General features: G+C 39.2%; 3 protein-coding genes across 6 annotated transcripts; 1 reads left to right on the top strand and 2 right to left on the bottom strand.

Annotated features, from left to right (window-relative positions):
- Positions 1 to 308: 308 nt before the first annotated feature.
- Positions 309 to 6,793, bottom strand: LOC130413862 (ras-related protein Rab-8B-like). The gene is made up of 7 exons (XM_056739368.1): positions 6,428 to 6,793; positions 4,281 to 4,341; positions 3,640 to 3,700; positions 3,470 to 3,547; positions 3,206 to 3,295; positions 2,979 to 3,095; positions 309 to 2,066 (listed from the first exon to the last, which is right to left on the bottom strand). The coding sequence occupies exons 1-7, from the start codon at positions 6,549 to 6,551 to the stop codon at positions 1,974 to 1,976; spliced, it is 624 nt and encodes a 207-aa protein (XP_056595346.1). The 5' UTR covers positions 6,552 to 6,793; the 3' UTR covers positions 309 to 1,973.
- An 811-nt stretch (positions 6,794 to 7,604) lies between these two features.
- rps27l (ribosomal protein S27 like) lies at positions 7,605 to 9,136 on the top strand. Its single transcript, XM_056739369.1, has 4 exons — positions 7,605 to 7,842; positions 8,488 to 8,596; positions 8,712 to 8,822; positions 8,931 to 9,136. Exons 1-4 carry the CDS (start codon positions 7,738 to 7,740, stop codon positions 8,957 to 8,959), a joined length of 354 nt encoding a protein of 117 aa, XP_056595347.1. The 5' UTR covers positions 7,605 to 7,737; the 3' UTR covers positions 8,960 to 9,136.
- Positions 9,137 to 9,485: 349 nt separating this feature from the next.
- Positions 9,486 to 12,935, bottom strand: dnaja (DnaJ heat shock protein family (Hsp40) member A). 4 transcript variants are annotated; one of them, XR_008905551.1, is made up of 9 exons: positions 12,664 to 12,885; positions 12,358 to 12,544; positions 11,866 to 12,046; positions 11,549 to 11,653; positions 11,207 to 11,434; positions 10,887 to 11,117; positions 10,705 to 10,805; positions 10,093 to 10,586; positions 9,486 to 9,986 (listed from the first exon to the last, which is right to left on the bottom strand). XR_008905551.1 is itself a non-coding variant. In XM_056739366.1 (8 exons), exons 2-8 carry the CDS (start codon positions 12,487 to 12,489, stop codon positions 10,371 to 10,373), a joined length of 1,194 nt encoding a protein of 397 aa, XP_056595344.1. In that variant the 5' UTR covers positions 12,490 to 12,544; positions 12,780 to 12,935; the 3' UTR covers positions 9,486 to 10,370. The 4 variants fall into 4 exon arrangements, 3 of the variants coding, with proteins under 3 accessions (XP_056595344.1, XP_056595345.1, XP_056595343.1); XM_056739366.1 differs by having other exon boundaries at positions 9,486 to 10,586; positions 12,780 to 12,935; XM_056739367.1 differs by having other exon boundaries at positions 9,486 to 10,586; positions 12,668 to 12,886.
- Positions 12,936 to 17,896: the final 4,961 nt, after the last annotated feature.

Genomic DNA, 17,896 nt, shown 5'->3' with positions numbered 1-17,896 from the left:
ATATCCATTGTTAAAAGTGCAAAATGATAATATACAAGTAAAAAAAATATGTATGTGGACAAAAGGTGTCTACCTCAAAATTATTAGCAATATCAAGCTTGGAGATGTGTGCTTTGTACACTTTTGGATAAGATAACAGCGACATCTGCTGTTCTGCAAGATGAATTGCTTAAAAGGTTAGGTAAAGAACTTAACAAAGTTGCTTAAAAGGCAACTAGACAAGCAACGAGATAACACAGCTTAAGTTTGATTGTACAAAGTATAAAATTGTACAGTTAATATAAAACCACACATTTTCTTTGTTATGCTTTACACAAGCTTTTAATAAATGGCTTTTCTTCGATAGCGCGTCCCTTTATACAGAGTCCAGTATCACACTGTTATCTAAAAAATGAGGTCATACAATCACAGATACAAAGGAAAAATGCATGAATAACAATAGTCCCATCTGAATATCAGTAATCATATGCTACATTTGTCAAGGTAAAATGACGATCATCAGAAGAACATTTTTTTAAGGTATGACAGTGACTCACCAGTCTAACTCAGATTAATGGATTAAAAGGTCCCTAATATCAGCACAAGTAGTTGGAAGAGTTTCCAAATGAAGGCATTTATTGCTGTAACCTTTTAATGTTGTCATATTTACATTTCATGTAACCATTAGTGCATTTTAAACAGGAGACCAAAATACCCAACAAAACCAAAAAAGTCCAGTCAGTGTCAACAGTGCCACCTTTTGTCATTTGACTGAAACAGCCACAAATGTTGACTGTGCAAGCAACACTACTTTTTGGCAACTGCACATGTCTTGTAACTACTTTTTGGCAACTGCACATGTCTTGTAAGAGCATCCAGTGATGTAATTTATGTAAACAGTAAATAAAGATCACTTGTACATTGAACATAAAATCCAAAGAAATAAATATCAAACAAGAAACAGTTCAGCTAATAAGGTAGTTTGTTGAATACTTTTCATAGGCATGCATTTATGACCTTCATATTCATTGAAAAGGAAAAAATTATGATAATAGATAACTGAAACAATGACCTAATCTTTATTATTCCTCACTTGATTTTCTTTAAATTAATATACTATTTGTCATAATACACAAACTGCAAAACTGCTAAATAAATATTTGATGATCTCAACTGCATCATAACACATTTAAGAATGTAACAAGTCTCAATCGATTAAAGACATTTACATAATTTGCACAAATCACTGTCACACTTTATTAAAAAGCTGTGCACTAAAAACGTTTTCTTTGTATGTTGAAATAAATTCAATGTTTTCAAAATGTTATACTAGTGTCTGTGTGGTATAAGCACAGATCTTATGTTTGACCCTCTTTTATGTGTTACCTAGCCTGTAGATGTTCCTTTACCCATCATGCTCGGCGGTCATTATGTTCTATCGTTGAAACCTTTCAGTGGGTGGACTGACCTCTGTCTGTGCTATGGACATGTGCCTGTGAGGAGAGCTCATTGAAAACACATGTAAAGTCCGTTTTGCTAAACACAGTGTAAACATAACTAAAAAAGATCATACAGACAAATTGCTGACCCACTAATTCAGGCAAGACTAACTTCCACTAATTTAGAAATACACATAAATATGTAAGCAGCAGTTTTACGACAGCATATGCAAAATCAGTATACAATCATTTAAAAACATATTAAGACAAACTCAATCATTTTTTCACATCTGTTATCTTTTGACACAATCATTTTTACAATTATCACCACACAACAAAGAAAAAGTTTCTTTTATGACTCTAACAACAGAGTGAAGCAACCTAATCTTTCAAAATGCAGCACTTCCTTTCTGGTCCGTCTTAACTCAGTCAGCCTTTGAGCCTGATATTGTGGCTGTTGCAGTGGCTCGTGTGATATATTATACCAGCAGAGCATTTGTGCCTGCCACTCAGTCACATTGAGTGAACATTTCCATTCCATTCGGCGCAAGAGAGTTACAGCAGTGAACACTTGAAGATGCTGCGCTTTTTGGAGCGTTTTTCTGAGATCTTTAACAGCCCTCCACCATCCGCATTACCACTGTCATTCTTGTGAATTTAGATACAGATGGTAGAAATGTTATTAACAGAGCATACAGTACATTTAAATTTATAAAGTACAGTACATTAGGGTACAAAAAGCAATGCTATATTGTGAGCTACAAAGCTAAAATGCATTGTTGTCAGTTTCGCAATGTGTGACAACCCTGAGGCTTAAAGCGATAGTTCAACAAAAAATTAAAATTCTGTCATTATTTACTCTTGTATCCTCTTGTCACTTGAAACCTTGACTTCCGCAGAACACAAAAGAAGATATTTTGAAAAATGTCGGGAACAGCACCCCCACTCACATCTATTGTATATATGGACAAAAACAAATGCAAGTGAATGAGGGCCAATTAAAAACATTCTTCAAAATATCTTCTTTTGTGGTCTGCGGAAGAAATCAAGTCCTACAGGTTTGTAATGAGGGTGAGTAAATAATGAAAGGTTAATAGTTTGGGCTAAAGTATCATTTTATTGCCTTTATGAAACAGTTAACATCTTATAAAAATCATAAAGAGACATACGTATAGTTATTATTTGTTGTAAAACATTTAATTAAATAGACTACGAGGAATATAGTCCAAGAGTGCATTTGGTGCACTCACCTAGATATTTGCATATTAAAAAGCTTTATTTGAAGGGTTCCATAGTAAAAACACCATATACGACCAGACAGGCCTGTATCAGGGTGGAATCAGAGTATCATATCTTAAGAAAGGAATAGCTCTGTACAAGTAAACAGTAATGTGATGTTTTAAATCAACAACTTGGGTGCTGTTCGCAGCGATGCTAATAGTAGTTTTTTGAATATGTCATAGCTGTGGTTTATCGTGTATAAAGCATGCTCACTGACCATGGTACACCCAGTCCCAGAAATCTCCATTTTATAAGATACAGTTACACAAAATGACTTACCATTTTTCTGTTGAGTCGGGCCATAATGTCCCCGCCAAGGGTGAAAAAAGACTCCTCGACATTTACACTGGATTTTGCACTTGTTTCTAAAAACTTGATCCCATAGTCAATTGCCAACTACAGAAAATATGAAGATGACAACAGTTTTACCAATAAACTCTCACACTACAAAATATAAGTACCTATTTGAAAATGTAAAGCTACAAAAACAATTAAAAAATTCTCACTTTCTCTCCTCTCTCTTTAGACACTTGTCTTCTGTCGTCCATGTCACATTTGTTCCCGAGAATCATCCTCTCCACGTCAGATGATGCGTGCTGAAATAAGCCACAGGGAAGTTCAGCATTCTTAAAGTAACACAATAAATGTCAAATCATGTTTTAATTTATATTCTGCTCCAACAAACATGTTGGCAGATTATTAACATATAACTCTAAATCAACAAAAACAAGAATCTTCAGTTCAATATTAATTAGCATGTTGTATGTTACCTCCTCGATATTACGAATCCAGTTCTTTATGTTTTCAAATGATTTCTCACTGGTGATGTCATATACCAACATAATGCCCTGAAAGCCAGCCGAGAAACATCCATGTGCTTAAAATAAAATATGATTGTATTTATATACTTTTCTAAGCAGAACTGTCAATATGGTCTTACCATAGCACCTCTGTAGTACGCAGTGGTGATTGTCCTAAATCTTTCCTGTCCTGCTGTGTCCCTGTTAAATCCAAAAGAGATCATAAAAAATAAGCCCTGCATCTCCGGTGACACGCAAATATGTATCCTCACTTCGTTCCTTCCTTCAGTAGATCATGCAGATAGAGATAGATAGAGTGGCACGGATATACAATACTACTGTCAGCACATCCTAACTTTCATTAGTCACCTAAGTGCTGGTCAGGGTGGGTGAGCATTACTGCCTACAGGAAGTTCAGACATAGTGCATAATGTCATTTCCTGCTTCACATTTGTGACAAGAAAAGGACCAACGATCTTTTAGCAATCAAATGATATTTTTTGGCCATTAGCAATATAGAGGAACCAAGAGCTAACCAACATGCAACATGAGTTTTCCAGTTTTGTCCAAAGCATGTTTGATATACCCGGCCGGAACAGTGCCCACATTCATTTATAAAAAAGTTACAAAAAGATTTCCTTAGAATATTAGCATGTTTAATATTTCTGAAAAGCAATTTAAGTGCATCGACAGTTCTGCATATCTTTAAAGTCACTGACTCGTGAACGAAATCCATCAAAAGATACACAGCACTACATAGTCATGACAAACAAACGCTTACCATATTTGGAGTTTGATTCTCTTCCCATTTAACTCAATAGTTCTGATTTTGAAATCAATTCCTGTCAACAGAAAAACAGAGTCAAATCATCGGTTAGAGAGATGTATGGCAACACATGGACCCCATGACATCATCAATATTGCACTGCAGAGAGTTCAATGTGCCATTATCAGTTTTTGGTGTTACACTGCTTCTTTTACCATTTTCTACTTAAAACTAGTTCAAATCTATTGATTCACTTCTAAAGCAGGATTTTCTAAAAGTCCTTTTATATCAGACATGTCATTGCCATGTGGTGGGGACAGATAGGTGTTTTCCTGCATTCGTCTACTATCTTGTCTCAGATTTCTCCCTGTGACTCTTTTCTTATGAACCATAAACTCACAAAGAAACGATGGTTGAAATTGTGGGTTGTTTTAAACAACAACAAAAATAATTTTATTGAAATTGTATTACTGCTACATTTGTTACTTTATTCATCAAGGTATTATTGCCAAGCAATGGTTTTGATATCGTGTCATAAGGTATTATGATGTGCAATTAAATTATATTTCATTCATACAATGATGGGAAAAATAAAAAGTTTCTTTAACTCAACTAACTCATTTTATTAGAGGTGAAAATAAAATAAAAATCATTCCAAGGCAACATTAATCTGAAATATAGTAAAATGATAGCCTAAAAGAAGCCTTTAAACTATATTAGCCTATTATTATTTTTTAAATAAATAAATTCATTGTTTGTGTGTTGACAGGTCTATAATAAACCGAGGAGTACCATTTCATATTTGGGAAAATTGCTGGGAAAAACCTTCACACACACAGTGACAGGAACTAGAGTTGGGCACCATATAAGTGCAAGGAAACATGTTGTGTGGGCTCAACTGGGTTCATGGACATCCTGCCACGAGAAACAGATGCCAGTCAAATACTCGAATACATTGGCGGAACAATGCTGAGATGGGTTGAGTGAATGTCACGAGACCGTGATTCAGTCTCAAACAGTATAGCCCTCTGTTCACAGTCAATTGTACTATGAGACTGCAGTTCTGACCCTGCAAAACAACAGTACTTCTCTCCAGCACTGCCATCAAAACATGCAAAACAACTGCGATGAAAAAAAACAATGACAGCTTTGCCGTGTGGTTTCTTTTTCCCAGAATGCACCTGCACAATGAGTTGCAAGTGAAACGAAACTCTAAAAGTCCCTCAGACCCCCATTGCAAGACACCAGCGCTTAACAAAAGCGGTGGGGGTGGTGACGTTTTAATCAGATGGAAAAGCTGACAAAGGAAATGACTAAACTCTGTGCGAGCACACTCAAATAAACATCCGTGCAATGTTCAAGACTTATTTGCTATTTTATACGCTTTTTTATTTAATAAACGTTATCATGCATGCATTTATGCATATCTTCTATTCCGTACTATGACTTGGTTAAGGTTCAACCATACACGATATTGAAAACATAACAGGCAACCACCTTTCTTTCATTCTCAGACAATGAAAACTGTCATCAAAAGGCAAACAGCATCCGGCTATGACCACCAGCCAGCTGTCAACACTTTACATACTAAAACCTCCCTCTCATCGACATTAACAGTTGCACATGAGACTTTGGTCGACAAGCAATGACAGCACAGCACACAGTATGCATAAAACCCTAAATAAAGTGTTTATGATTTCTTTTGTGTGGACTTGTGTATGAACTTTCAAGGCCATTAGTGAACAGGATTTGACAAGTTAAAATTAGATTTACCTGCGGTCACCAAAATACCACTCACACCTTCAAAAAGCCAACTGCATTGTTTTCAATGTACATATACAATTTCTAAGCACATTCTAATTTGTAAAAAAACATATGCTTTTTATTTATACATTTCCCTTTCAATTTGTATACATTAGCAACCCAAACATCTTTGGCACAAAGGCCTCTGCATTTCTAAATCCAGATGTTTTAATATTAGACAAAACCACGTGGATTTAAATAAAACCAGTTATTTGCTGATGTGCTTTTTCAATGCACACAAAATAGCAATTTTAATGTTAATATCTCAATGTCTGACTGTGAGCATCAGGACACTATTGTCCTTGCGTATAACAGGACCCCATGCGATACCTTCAAGCCCAGATTACCGGTGAACTGACCGATTGTGGAGATAAACGTGGTGTTGAAGGCGTCCTCGCTAAATCTGAAGAGGAGACATGTCTTCCCCACTCCGCTGTCTCCTATGAGCAAGAGTTTGAACAGGTAATCGTAGGTCTTCGCCATTTACGAAGCCGGTATTCCCTCTATGAATGACAGCGTGCACAGCTTCCCTTGTTCATGGTACCGAGTACTGACAGTAAGGCATCCGTTCTGCGCGGAGGCGGGGACTTGCGGACTGACGTCATATCTACACCACTTGCTTGATTGGTCAATGTAGTTTCTTGGAGGACTCGATAGTCTTTTACAGTCAGTCACACAGTAATAGTCAAATGGTGGTTACCCGTCATGTGTACAGTATTTGCATCCCAGTTGTGAAAGGCAAGGTATGGGAATATTAGATGCACAGTTTTAAATGGAGAACGTGGTTCTAAAGTATATCTTAACACTGCTTTTTTTAATAATGTTTTAATTAATTTTGCTTATGGATTCTCTTTCAAACAGTGTTTTTGCAAAAATAGTTATCGTAGTAAAAGTCAAATTTTAAAGTTGACCTGCTTTGGTAGAGAAAAGCATGGATCAAATAAGATCTCATCTCTACAGGATCTTTAAGGATACAGGACTCTTATTTTATCCTTTAAGAGTGGCCTTAAAATTGTGATAAATATCCTTTAACATTATTTTAGGTTTCACATAATTATCATTAATTTAAACAATTAATTTGAAATTTACACTTACTGCGTGCAAGTTTTTTCATTACGCCGTTCTTGCTTATCTAGCAAAGTAGCACTAGTGCCCCTAGAGGCTGCGAGGCACACAATTCTGACTGGCTCAGATTTACTAAATGTTAAATAATTAAACAAATATATAATAAAAAATAACAAAACAAATATGATAAAAAACGGTATTATATTGATTGCGTCAGCTTTAAAAAAAAAAAAAGAAGTCTACTTTCCCTCGAAGTTTGTGGGATCGTTGTAATCAAGGTTGCCAGTACTACAAAAAATAAGCAATATCCCTATTTTATTACTACTACTGCGATATTTTTTATTCAAAAGTATTATTATTTTATTATTATTGTTGTTGTAAATAATATTGTTTCTACTTTTCAAATATACGATTATTTATGGGGGGATAGGAATAATACTGACATAACGTTATTGTGTGACGTAATAAAAGCAGTCAAGGGCTGCTGTTGCTCTCAAAGCTCTTAAACACTGTATTACTGTAATAATCTAATGTAAATCCCGGTGATGATGATAGTTTACAGATAACGCATTAAGGCGTGTTTTACAGTGGATCATGCCTGGGCATGTCAGTTGTTTCCCATATGAGCGACGTGTTTGGCAACCCTGCAGTCAGTCGAGGAAAGCTGCAGAGATACGAATGCGAAAATTATCAACTTTCAACAATGCCTGTAAGTATCTGCAGTCCTTTCAGTCGTTCACTTAAACGACTTCCTCTGCTATCGTCATTTAAATCCAGTTATCTGTTATTTTATGTGTGCAGTAAGTAAGGGAAAGTTTGTGATGACACACATGGCGCTAGGCAGGAATTCAGGCCGTAATGTTTTATTTCACACGTGTAACTTTAAACTATTGCGATGCAGCATGCGACACGACAATGAAAGCCGGAGTAATGTTTTATTTGTCTTTTTGGATGAAAAACATGACGTTTTTAAGACTAACAGCTGACAATAGTGAAACTCAATATGGCTGTTCTTGGTAAACAATGTTTTACTCTCAGGCATCGTGTAGTAGTGAGTCATGATCTTAAACCGTTTATTGTAATAGTATTCTATTGTATTTTATATACATTGTTAAAATGCCATCGCGCATATTTGTACAAGACTATCTGTGAGTTGATATGTTGTGTTGTTGCTAATAGGGTAATCTTTTAACTTGCATTGTAGTTTAACTCAACGAATTGAAGATTTTTTTAAATCACTGTAATCTTACTCTTAATAGGAACATGTACATTTGCATTTTTACTTCCTGTCATCTTTTGTAATATTTTTATGATTTATCATAAAATTATCATATATTTTCTCTTGCAATAACAGCTGGCCAGAGATCTGCTCCACCCGTCCTTTGATTTTGAGAGAAGACAGCACAAAAAGAAAAGACTTGTGCAATGTCCTAACTCTTACTTTATGGATGTAAAATGTCCAGGTATGAAATCAGCACATATAGAAACAGCGTGTGGCTTACTGTGCTTCAAAGTATTTCACTTTCATTAAGCTAAATTGACTTTAACTAAAGATTGCACTTTTTTATCTCCACGCAGGTTGTTATAAAATCACAACTGTGTTTAGTCACGCACAGACAGTTGTGTTGTGTGTGGGATGTTCCACGGTGTTGTGCCAGCCCACCGGAGGGAAGGCCAGGCTGACTGAGGGTGTGTATTTATGACTGTGGATATCTGGATTACAGCTTATGTCAGTCATTTATGATTGGGGCTTTAATGTTATGAAGCGTGAAACTGACACTTTTTTATTTGATATAGGATGCTCCTTCAGAAAAAAGCAACACTGAGGAGAAGGGATGAGGAATAATGCTTTGAATACAAAGAAATTGTGCAACTTTTCAATGCCTTAGTTTTCATTGATTACAATGAATGAGCTCTAAATGTGATTATGATTGATACATGGCAGGTTCTTTCTATCATGTTATCGGTTCAGTTTAAATAATAAAGTTTCCCTCTGCATAAAACTGCTGATTTCAGTCCAATATTTTATAACGACAACAGTGGAGTAATTGTGACTCAAACTTGCAGGTTATTCACAATGGCCCCTTAAGCTTATGTAGCTACTTTTGTTTTTGTATTTGAAATATAAATTTTGTCGACATGAAGGATTAAACTTGTGTGACTCTTTTTACTGAAGAACAAAGAAATTTGGAAAAATATTGGTCCCTCTAAACATTGACACCCATTGACTTCTATAATTGTCTGGACACAAAACCAATGACATGTTAGTGGTTACCAACGTTTTTTACCAACATTCTTCAAAATATATTTTGTGTTCTTTAGAAAAAAGAAAGTGATACCAGTTACAATCCGTCATGTAAGCAAAATTTCTGTTTAATGTACAAATTGTGTTCTGCAAAAGAAAGTCAAACAGGTTTGAAATGACAAGAGTATGAGTAAATGATGACCAAATTTTGAGTTTACTATCACTTGAACACTATACTTGATATCTCTGGGATCCAGATTTTGTTTTCCAATTTTTTGTCTCAGAAAAATCTCAACATTATGGTTCTTTAATTTGGCAAATGTAAACTTGGGGAATATATATTTGTGAAAACAAAACATTTTCAGATAGCATTTGAAAGCCCATTAGGCCACGATGGGGCACCTTCTATACCACGGGTGAGGTGAGACCCTTGAGCAAGGTACTGTTCCCCGCAACTTCTCCCATTATCCACAGCAATGGCTGCTCACTTCTCTGTGTGCGAGTTACTCAGTCCTCTGTGTGTTTACTTGGACGGGAACACCATTGGCCTCGACACAGGCTAAATATGTATAGAACCATAACCTTTGTGTACAAATAGTCATGTTCAACTGGGTTGTTTGTGACAAAGGGAAACAAAAAAGAAATTGTGAACACAGCACATCTAAACATACAAAAATAAACACATTGCATACGTGCAAAAATAATTAACATTACCATTGAATTAAATTCTGTGGTACAAGTCTTTCCATTAACTTAACAATTTTTCATCTTGATAAGCTGCAAAACGGCTGACATTTCTCTTCATAGGATGCTATAAACCGAAGCACAATATTGTGTCAGAGTGGTCCATCTCCATTCAGTATTGGGGAAATCCTTGCTGTACAAATTGCTTGTTATAACCCCAATTGAACCATGGTAAAATGCAGTTTACATCTGCAGTCACGTTTGAAGAATATACGGCTACGCAAATGATCCCATTAAATATGACGTGTTTACTGAGTCTGGCACTGCACACCGCCACCTCTGGGTCGTTCGTCCTCTTCATTGGCTTCACCACTGAAGCTTCTCTTTTGGTTCTCAATGTCTATTTCACAGAGGTCAACCTCTTCCATATCATCCGTCAGCATGATATGCTCTCTGACTGGAAGTAACCTCTCCAGGTCAGGCAGCATGTGCTCAGGTAGCCAGTGTTTATCTGGGAAATCAATCTTGAGAGAACAAACACTTCTGTTAGATGTGAAGGTCTCAACACAAGAGCATTTGATCACTGACTGCTAATAAAGTCAAAATTATTCTTTTAGAAAAATTACTAAACTGAGAACGTACCTCAAACTGTACGATGAGAAGACCTTTCTCATAAGGTTCTTTGTAAACAGGCATCCCCTCATTATTAATACATTTAAGGTCATTTGGTTTAATTACTTGACCTACAAAAAAAACAATATTTTAATATCTGACCGTTAAATAAATTCCTTATCTGTGATGAATATCTAGCAGATGAGAAATACCTGGAGATGAGTGGATGATGAGTGTTCTGTCATCTAGCATACGGATAGTCTTCTTAAAACCACAGAGGGCCTCTGCTAGCTTGATATTCATCTTCATGATCAGGTTATTGTCTTGTCTTCGGAAAACAGGATGTTGTTTCAACTCCAGAACAATGATGACATCACCGTGCTCAAGTCCTGGCTCTTGATCTCCTTCTCCAAGGAATGTGATTCTCTGGCCATCCTTCATGCCTGTAAAAAAAAGTTGGTATTCTCCTCAAACACTTCTCTCTAAGTATATATACAGTTCCTGAAGTCTTTAGGCCGAAGTTTTTATTCACCTTTGTCAATGTGGACTTCAAGAATTTTCTTCTTGCGTTCTACTTTGTGTCCGTTGCAGTTCTTGCAGCGGTCCTTGGAATTGAATCGTTCGCCCTGTCCTTGGCAGTCGGAACACATGCTCTGAATCTGCTGGATCATCCCAGGTCCAACCTGTTGTACCTGGACCTGCACGCCCCTTCCTTTACAGGTTGTGCATTTTTCAAGGCCACCCTTCTTGCCTCCATACCCTGCATTACAGATCTTACATATGAGATGGATCTAATATTTTGGGACTACAACGAAACATCTCACATTAAATGTGCTTCTCATTGGAAGACCAGGAACATCTGTACGTAACATACCTTCACATTTCTCGCAGATAACATTCTTTTGAAGACCAAGTTTTCTTGTTGAGCCATTGTATAATTCCTCTAGCGTGACTGCGAGTTTGTGAACCACGTTCTTTCCTAAATAAGGGGAAAATATAACATGAGACTCATGTAATAAACGTGTAGGAAATTTGTTTCAAAAAAGTGAAACACTGCTTAAGAAAAAACAGCGATATACATTCGATTTTATTTCGTTGACCCATTTCTAAATCTATACTGTACATATAAAGTTTAAACGTTACAAAATATAACCAAAGCCCATCACCTGGTACACAACTGAAGTGGCTCACCTTTCCTTTCTTTCTCCATTCTGCCTCCGCCACCAAAGAACATGTTGAAAATGTCCATGGGAGATGAGAAGTCGCCTCCTCCCATTCCTCCCTCTTTGATAGCTTGCTCGCCACCTTGATCATAAAGCTCTCGCTTTTTAGGATCTGACAGGACCTCATAGGCTTGTGATATAAGTTTGAACTGTGGAATTGAATAGATCCATATATCACCATTAACATACAATCTCATCAAAATACAACGCAGGAATAAAAAAGCATTTTTCTCGTTTCAACATTTTATTCTTTATCCAAAGTACACACACAGTTTGAAGCCTAAACTGTTTAAATGCACGTGCATTATCAGGGGTTTTAAAATCTCAATGCAATGTAAAACAGCTTGTAGTCAACTCAAGTGCTCGGTACTCTTCCAGAAAGTTCCTGTAATTTCTGTCGCTGTCACTTACAAGGCAACGCGAAACATGATATCCGCATGTGGTCGACATATCAACTTACTTTCTCGCCTTCGTTGGGGTTTTTATCCGGGTGATATTTCAACGCCAGTTTGCGGTATGCTTTTTTAAGCTCGTCCAGTGTGGCTGTGGGGTTGACGCCGAGCAGATCGTAGTAACCGGTTTCTCGAACCATTTTCGATCGGACTCTGCTTCAATACACGGAAAAATCCTATCAATATGCCTGTCCGCTGCAAAAACACACAACAAAAGCAAAACAAAATAAACAAAACATTTATTCATGCAACCTGACCTAAGTTAAATGACACTAAGCAATATTAAAGCATTTTAAATGGTAGTTTAGCTGTACCTACGCAAGTTGTTTTAACACAGCGCTCTTCAGAACTACAAGTTATATCTATAGAAAAGTGAACGGAATACGTCTAAAAAAGCCTTAATGGGTGTCAAAAGTGTGACGATACTCACACAAATAAATAAAAAAAGGAAAGCCGGGTCGGTTCGTTTCTCGCTCTCTGTAGCTGTGGTGTTGAACGGCTGCAGCGCTCTCGTGCTCTCTCGATATTTATATATGCACATGCAGCGGCGGTCCAGAATGTTCTCGAGCGCGAGCACCGGAAGTTACGCTTCCTGAGAAACTGAGTGAACAACGATAGGTCTATTAAAAATGGGATGGGATAAAGATAAGCTGATTTACATGGCATCGAAGCCATTTTTGTCCGATGGCTGACTTAAGTAAAGCATTATAGCTGTTTTTATTCAAAGTATTGTTTTATAAGTTCTGAGTGGTTCTTGTCCCGTGTCAATGTAACATCTGTTGTTACAGTTTTGGGCCGACAATGAGTCGTTTTAGGATTAAGAAGCACACGATGTTCTGTTATCTAGCTAGGACCTGGGTTCCCGTCTGTCGGTCTCTCGACGTTGTGTCGAACCAACAGATGGGGTTCGCCCTTGAGAAACTATCAATTCGACTGGTTTTGAAAGAGGCCAATGAAATTGGCGAATTAAATTTTCATGCCAGACTCCGACGGGTGTAAAAGGGAGACGGCGCGTCACCTTATGTTCTTCGGAGCCTTTGCTTATGACTGAACAGCAGATCTACAGATAGCAAAATACTGCTGGATTCTACGACGTGATGAATGGACTGCGCCTTCCTGCAGCAACTTCCCCTGGGCGTCTCGGCAGTTCCACGACATGATGGCTGCCCTGGATCAGTTCTGCCCGCACTGCGGGCGGTTTATGATTTAGACGTTGCGTCACAGGCGGCTGTGTTCCCACGGGACTCAACCGCCACCTCGTTTTCTTCCTGTTCTATTACATCAGGGGCTACGGCGAGCACCGAGGGAGAAGTGAGGATTACTGTGAGCGCTAATCCGTCAGCCACTGGCTCGCGGACCGTTCGCACCTCGTCTTATCTGACCATTCCCCAAAAAACAGTCCGACCGTCTCGTTCCTCAACCACGTATCGTAAACGGTGCGTGATGATGAGATGTCCCTTGCAGCATAGGGGGGTGACTTACTGGCATCTGACTCCTACGATTCCTTGCACCTCCCTCCTCCGGGAATGAGCTCAGGAAGAAACGGATGTAGGAATGTCAGCCATGTTATCCCGGGCCGCACCGCCACTCCCAGTGCTCGCGGCTGTATACATGGTGCCTCGGGGTTGAGCGTGGCTCCAAGCTGCGCCTGCCCCCGGTGCAGTGTTTCCCCGGAAGTGCATGAGAAACTCAGTAAGACCTGGAAACGCCCCTTTTTTGTCGCGTGCACATCAAACTTGTTCTGCCACCCTTTCTTTCCTCGATGGTGGGGCAGCTAGAGTATACTTCAATCACCCCCATGCACCACAAACGGCTGCCACCTGGGGGGCTCGATCTAGACTCCCGTCCAAAGCATGTAGGTTGCGGCATCTCTGGTCTCGTGCTTACACTGCTGAGGGCCAAGCTGCCCCCTCTATCCACGCTATGGCCATCCTTCAGGTCCAGGCCAAGGCATTGAGGGAGCTCCACGATGGTAAGACTGCCCCATTGCTTATGCAGGAACTCCGCATCCCCATCGGTTTGACGATGTTCACACTTATGGCCCAGGGGAGAGACCTCTGGCAGAACCTTACATAGATGAGTGACGCCGAGAAGGTCCGCCTCCTCGACCCACCCATCTCACGAGAGGGTTCTGTTTGGTGTTACAGTTGAGCAGAAGTTCTACAGACAGAGGCTATCAAGCAGAGCCTCCACGCGGCGACTTGACCACCGTCTGGCTGTCGAGATCCCGTGAATCTTATGCTTCCCAGCAGCCCTGGACCTCTTCCACGCCCTCCCACTCAGGCGGCACACAGGAAGACGGAGACCATCACCCCGTCAGTAGCCACGGCGGACGCAGAAGCTGCCCTCATGGGAAGATTGTGGTGACGACCGATGCCTCCCTGCAGGGCTGGGGTGCAGCGTGTAACGGATGGGCCCCTGCCTGCGCTGGCATATCAATTGTCTAAAGTTGTTGGCTGTGCAACTTGCAATAAAGAGGCTACAAACTCTCGTGCAGGACAACCACATGCTTGTCCGGTTGGACAGCACATCTGCCGTTGCGTACATCAATCATCAGGGTGGCATACGCTCACGGCAGCTAACACGACTAGCCCGACGCCTCCTCCTGTGGAGTCACCAGGTGACCTGAACCAGACAGCCGACACGCTCTCTGATCAGTCTACGCCTGGGGGAGCGTGGAGACTCCACCCCCGTTTAGTCCAGCTCATTTGGGTGCAGTTCGGGCAGGCTCAGGTAGACCTGTTTGCCTCCCTAGACACCACCCATTGCCCGCTATGGTATTCCCTGTCCGCGGCCGCCCTCTGCACGGATGTTCTAGCGCACAGCTGGCCACGGGACAAGTAGAAGTAAGCCTTCCACCGAGTGAGCCTCTGTACAAGGTCAGGGAAGAGGAGCATCAAGTTGTCAGGGGAAGGGCACGTTGTGGCATCCCAGGCCAGACCACTGGAACCTCCATGTCTTACTCCTCGATGGTTAAGACCATTATACGCCTATAAGTGGCGCCTCTTGTGGCCAACCCTATCCGTGTTGTGTCCAGTACGCACACTGCGTCTCTACTTGAACCGCACGCAGAGCCTCAGGTCAGCTCTGATCAGATCTTTGTTTGTTTTGGAGGTCAGCAGAAGGGGAGGCTGTCTCCAAACAGATTGTAGCGCACTGGATTGTGGACGCCGTCACAACGGCGTACCAATCCCAGAATCGCCCGTGCCCGCTATCAGTGAGAGCTCACTAGTGGGCACTGGCGCAGGGCACCTCTCTGGCAGACATCTCTGGCAGACACCTTCGCAAGGTTTTACAACCTCCGCGTGGAACCAGTGTCAGCCCGCATCTTGTATGGCAACATGTGGACCTCCACCTCGCGGCTGACTACCTCAGTCCGCATATTTTTTCCGATGAGCTCTTCACTGACGGTGAGACCATGCGGGTGTCTCCACTAGAACTCCTCCCGATGGTAGGAAGTGGTCTCTGTAGTGCGTTCCCCATTCAAGGAGTGCACTTACCCAGTGGGCTTGCGGCACTGGCCGGCTTCTCGCTGTTAGGGAACTCCATCTGTCGGTTTGACACAACGTCTCGTTCCCTCCATCAGGGAACTGAGGTTACATCCATAATCGAGAAGTTTTCTATACATCGGTGGTTTCTGCAGGTTTATTGCCTGCGAAACTATATCAAATTAATCTTAAATCAGTCCTCTCTTGTGAATAAGCTGTACTGAAGCCAAGCTGATGGGTCAAGGGTTTATTTCCCACCAAATGTATACATTAAATGGAATCCAATTAAAGAGCCTGAATGCAATTTAAATTGCGTTGGATTTGCAATCAAATATTAAATGTTAAAGGGATACTTTAATAACAAATAAAAAATCCCCCATGTTTAACTTCTTGAAGAATAATGCAGTCAGAGTTATAATAACACGTATCATTTTTTTTTGCAGCTTAAGGGCGGAAGTCCCAGGGACTGCCCAAAATTATGATATGTAGTCTAGCAAAGGCTTGAGTGTTTTTATTTCAAACCCATTGTTTTGGACGTTTAATTTTCTGGTATCTAGACTACAAGGTAAATCTTAAATCGGATTGCTGATCAGAAAAGCTACTCAAAATGGTTGGTCACAGCTTTAGTTCCCACTAAATGCACATACTGGTTAAGTGCAATACAAATCCAAAATGCATTGTAGGTTGTTTTTCTTATAATGTTTATGTAAAGTACTACGAAATGTCTTTTGTTTATATAGATCTATTCCACACCAAAGGATTTTTTTTTTTTTTATTTGTTAATGCTATTTGTTAATTATGACACTAGATGGCAGTATCGTGTAAGAAACAGGACAGATAAAAACAGTGGGTGCGTCTCAATTCTTATTTGATCAACCTTGGCTGTTTCTCAAACGCAAGGTGTCCTGTGCAGGTTGACTTATTGTGTAATTTAGTGCACCTAATATGTTACTTTAAAGCATTAGATTATTATTTCAGGTTGAAGATGTTTACTATTTCTGGATAAATTAGTCTAAGAACACAAGAGGGCAATATTGGTTACGATAAATTTCACACCAAAAAGGTGAGAGGTTTGTAGTTGACCATTTTTTTAAAAGACAACAACAATCTTTTTAGAGCGTTTTCACACTTTATCAGGGGTCTGAGCACGGTTCGCTGGGTTTTTTGGCCCATATGTGAACACTGCAAAAGATCAATCCACAATTAAACGCTAGTTTCAACATTGGTAAACGCATGCTCTTATTAGTAATAGATAAAGTATTAATATTTATAAATCAAGCACAAGAAAAATAGATTCAAATATAACATCACTATATAGCAGAATCATTATGAAAAAGGTTTTAGTGAAAGATGTAAAGAGACATATAATTTTTAACATTTGTTTGATATTGTGCCATTTTAAACATTTTAAACATGTTAAACAAATTCTGAGAGACATTTTGTTTTGGAGTTGAAATTAACCAACATGGTGATCAACATTTGTCACAATGTAGACAATGTTTAGAAACTGTAATATATTTTAAGATTATTAAATATAAATACATTTTTATTATTTTGTAATGTAAAAACTAAAGGGGGGTCAGTCATCTTTCCCCAACTGGTATCACTTTCACATGATAAGGTGTTTCAAATGGCAGGATATAAGGAATTGACATGAACATTCCACTGCAGTTTGCAGCTTCGGCCCAAAGAGAATAATGACCTTTGTTGCTTCCATGTTTTCTCATGTAACACACATTTTTTTGTGCTGAAGTTTATTATAGAGATGACATTAACCGATTACATAATCATATCGAACTTGTTCAACTTCATATAAAAAGTTTTTACTGTCTAAAAATGACAAAGAGTCATTTTAAATAATATATGGCAGGTTTATAAAGTTGCATTTGAAGGTTGCTTCTGAAAGACTGTATGTGTTGGTTTGCCATATAATTCAACACTATATGGGGAAACCATAGTTGCAATTAGCTGAAACATAACCATCATATATGGGTGATATCAGTGTCATTTTACAGTTATGTAATATTTAAAGTTATAGTGTTATTAAATTATGTTATTC

This window comes from Triplophysa dalaica, chromosome 24 (assembly GCF_015846415.1).
Source record: "Triplophysa dalaica isolate WHDGS20190420 chromosome 24, ASM1584641v1, whole genome shotgun sequence".
Taxonomy (NCBI): Eukaryota; Metazoa; Chordata; class Actinopteri; order Cypriniformes; family Nemacheilidae; genus Triplophysa; species Triplophysa dalaica.
Note: the sequence above shows the minus strand (reverse complement) of the source record. Positions and strands in the feature narration are given on the sequence as shown.

Excerpts from the sequence above, each read along its gene's own strand:
- LOC130413862 (XM_056739368.1), bottom strand. The coding sequence starts at position 6,551 with ATGGCGAAGACCTACGATTACCTGTTCAAACTCTTGCTCATAGGAGAC. Across the intron at positions 3,701-4,280 it reads AGAATCAAACTCCAAATATG|GGACACAGCAGGACAGGAAA; the intron begins GTAAGCGTTTGT and ends TGGATTTAACAG. Across the intron at positions 3,096-3,205 it reads CTAAAGAGAGAGGAGAGAAA|TTGGCAATTGACTATGGGAT; the intron begins GTGAGAATTTTT and ends TATTTTCTGTAG.
- rps27l (XM_056739369.1), top strand. The coding sequence starts at position 7,738 with ATGTCAGTTGTTTCCCATATGAGCGACGTGTTTGGCAACCCTGCAGTC. Across the intron at positions 7,843-8,487 it reads ATCAACTTTCAACAATGCCT|CTGGCCAGAGATCTGCTCCA; the intron begins GTAAGTATCTGC and ends TTGCAATAACAG. Across the intron at positions 8,823-8,930 it reads GAAGGCCAGGCTGACTGAGG|GATGCTCCTTCAGAAAAAAG; the intron begins GTGTGTATTTAT and ends TATTTGATATAG.
- dnaja (XM_056739366.1), bottom strand. The coding sequence starts at position 12,489 with ATGGTTCGAGAAACCGGTTACTACGATCTGCTCGGCGTCAACCCCACA. Across the intron at positions 12,047-12,357 it reads ACCCCAACGAAGGCGAGAAA|TTCAAACTTATATCACAAGC; the intron begins GTAAGTTGATAT and ends TCAATTCCACAG. Across the intron at positions 10,806-10,886 it reads CATCATCCACTCATCTCCAG|GTCAAGTAATTAAACCAAAT; the intron begins GTATTTCTCATC and ends TTTTTTTTGTAG.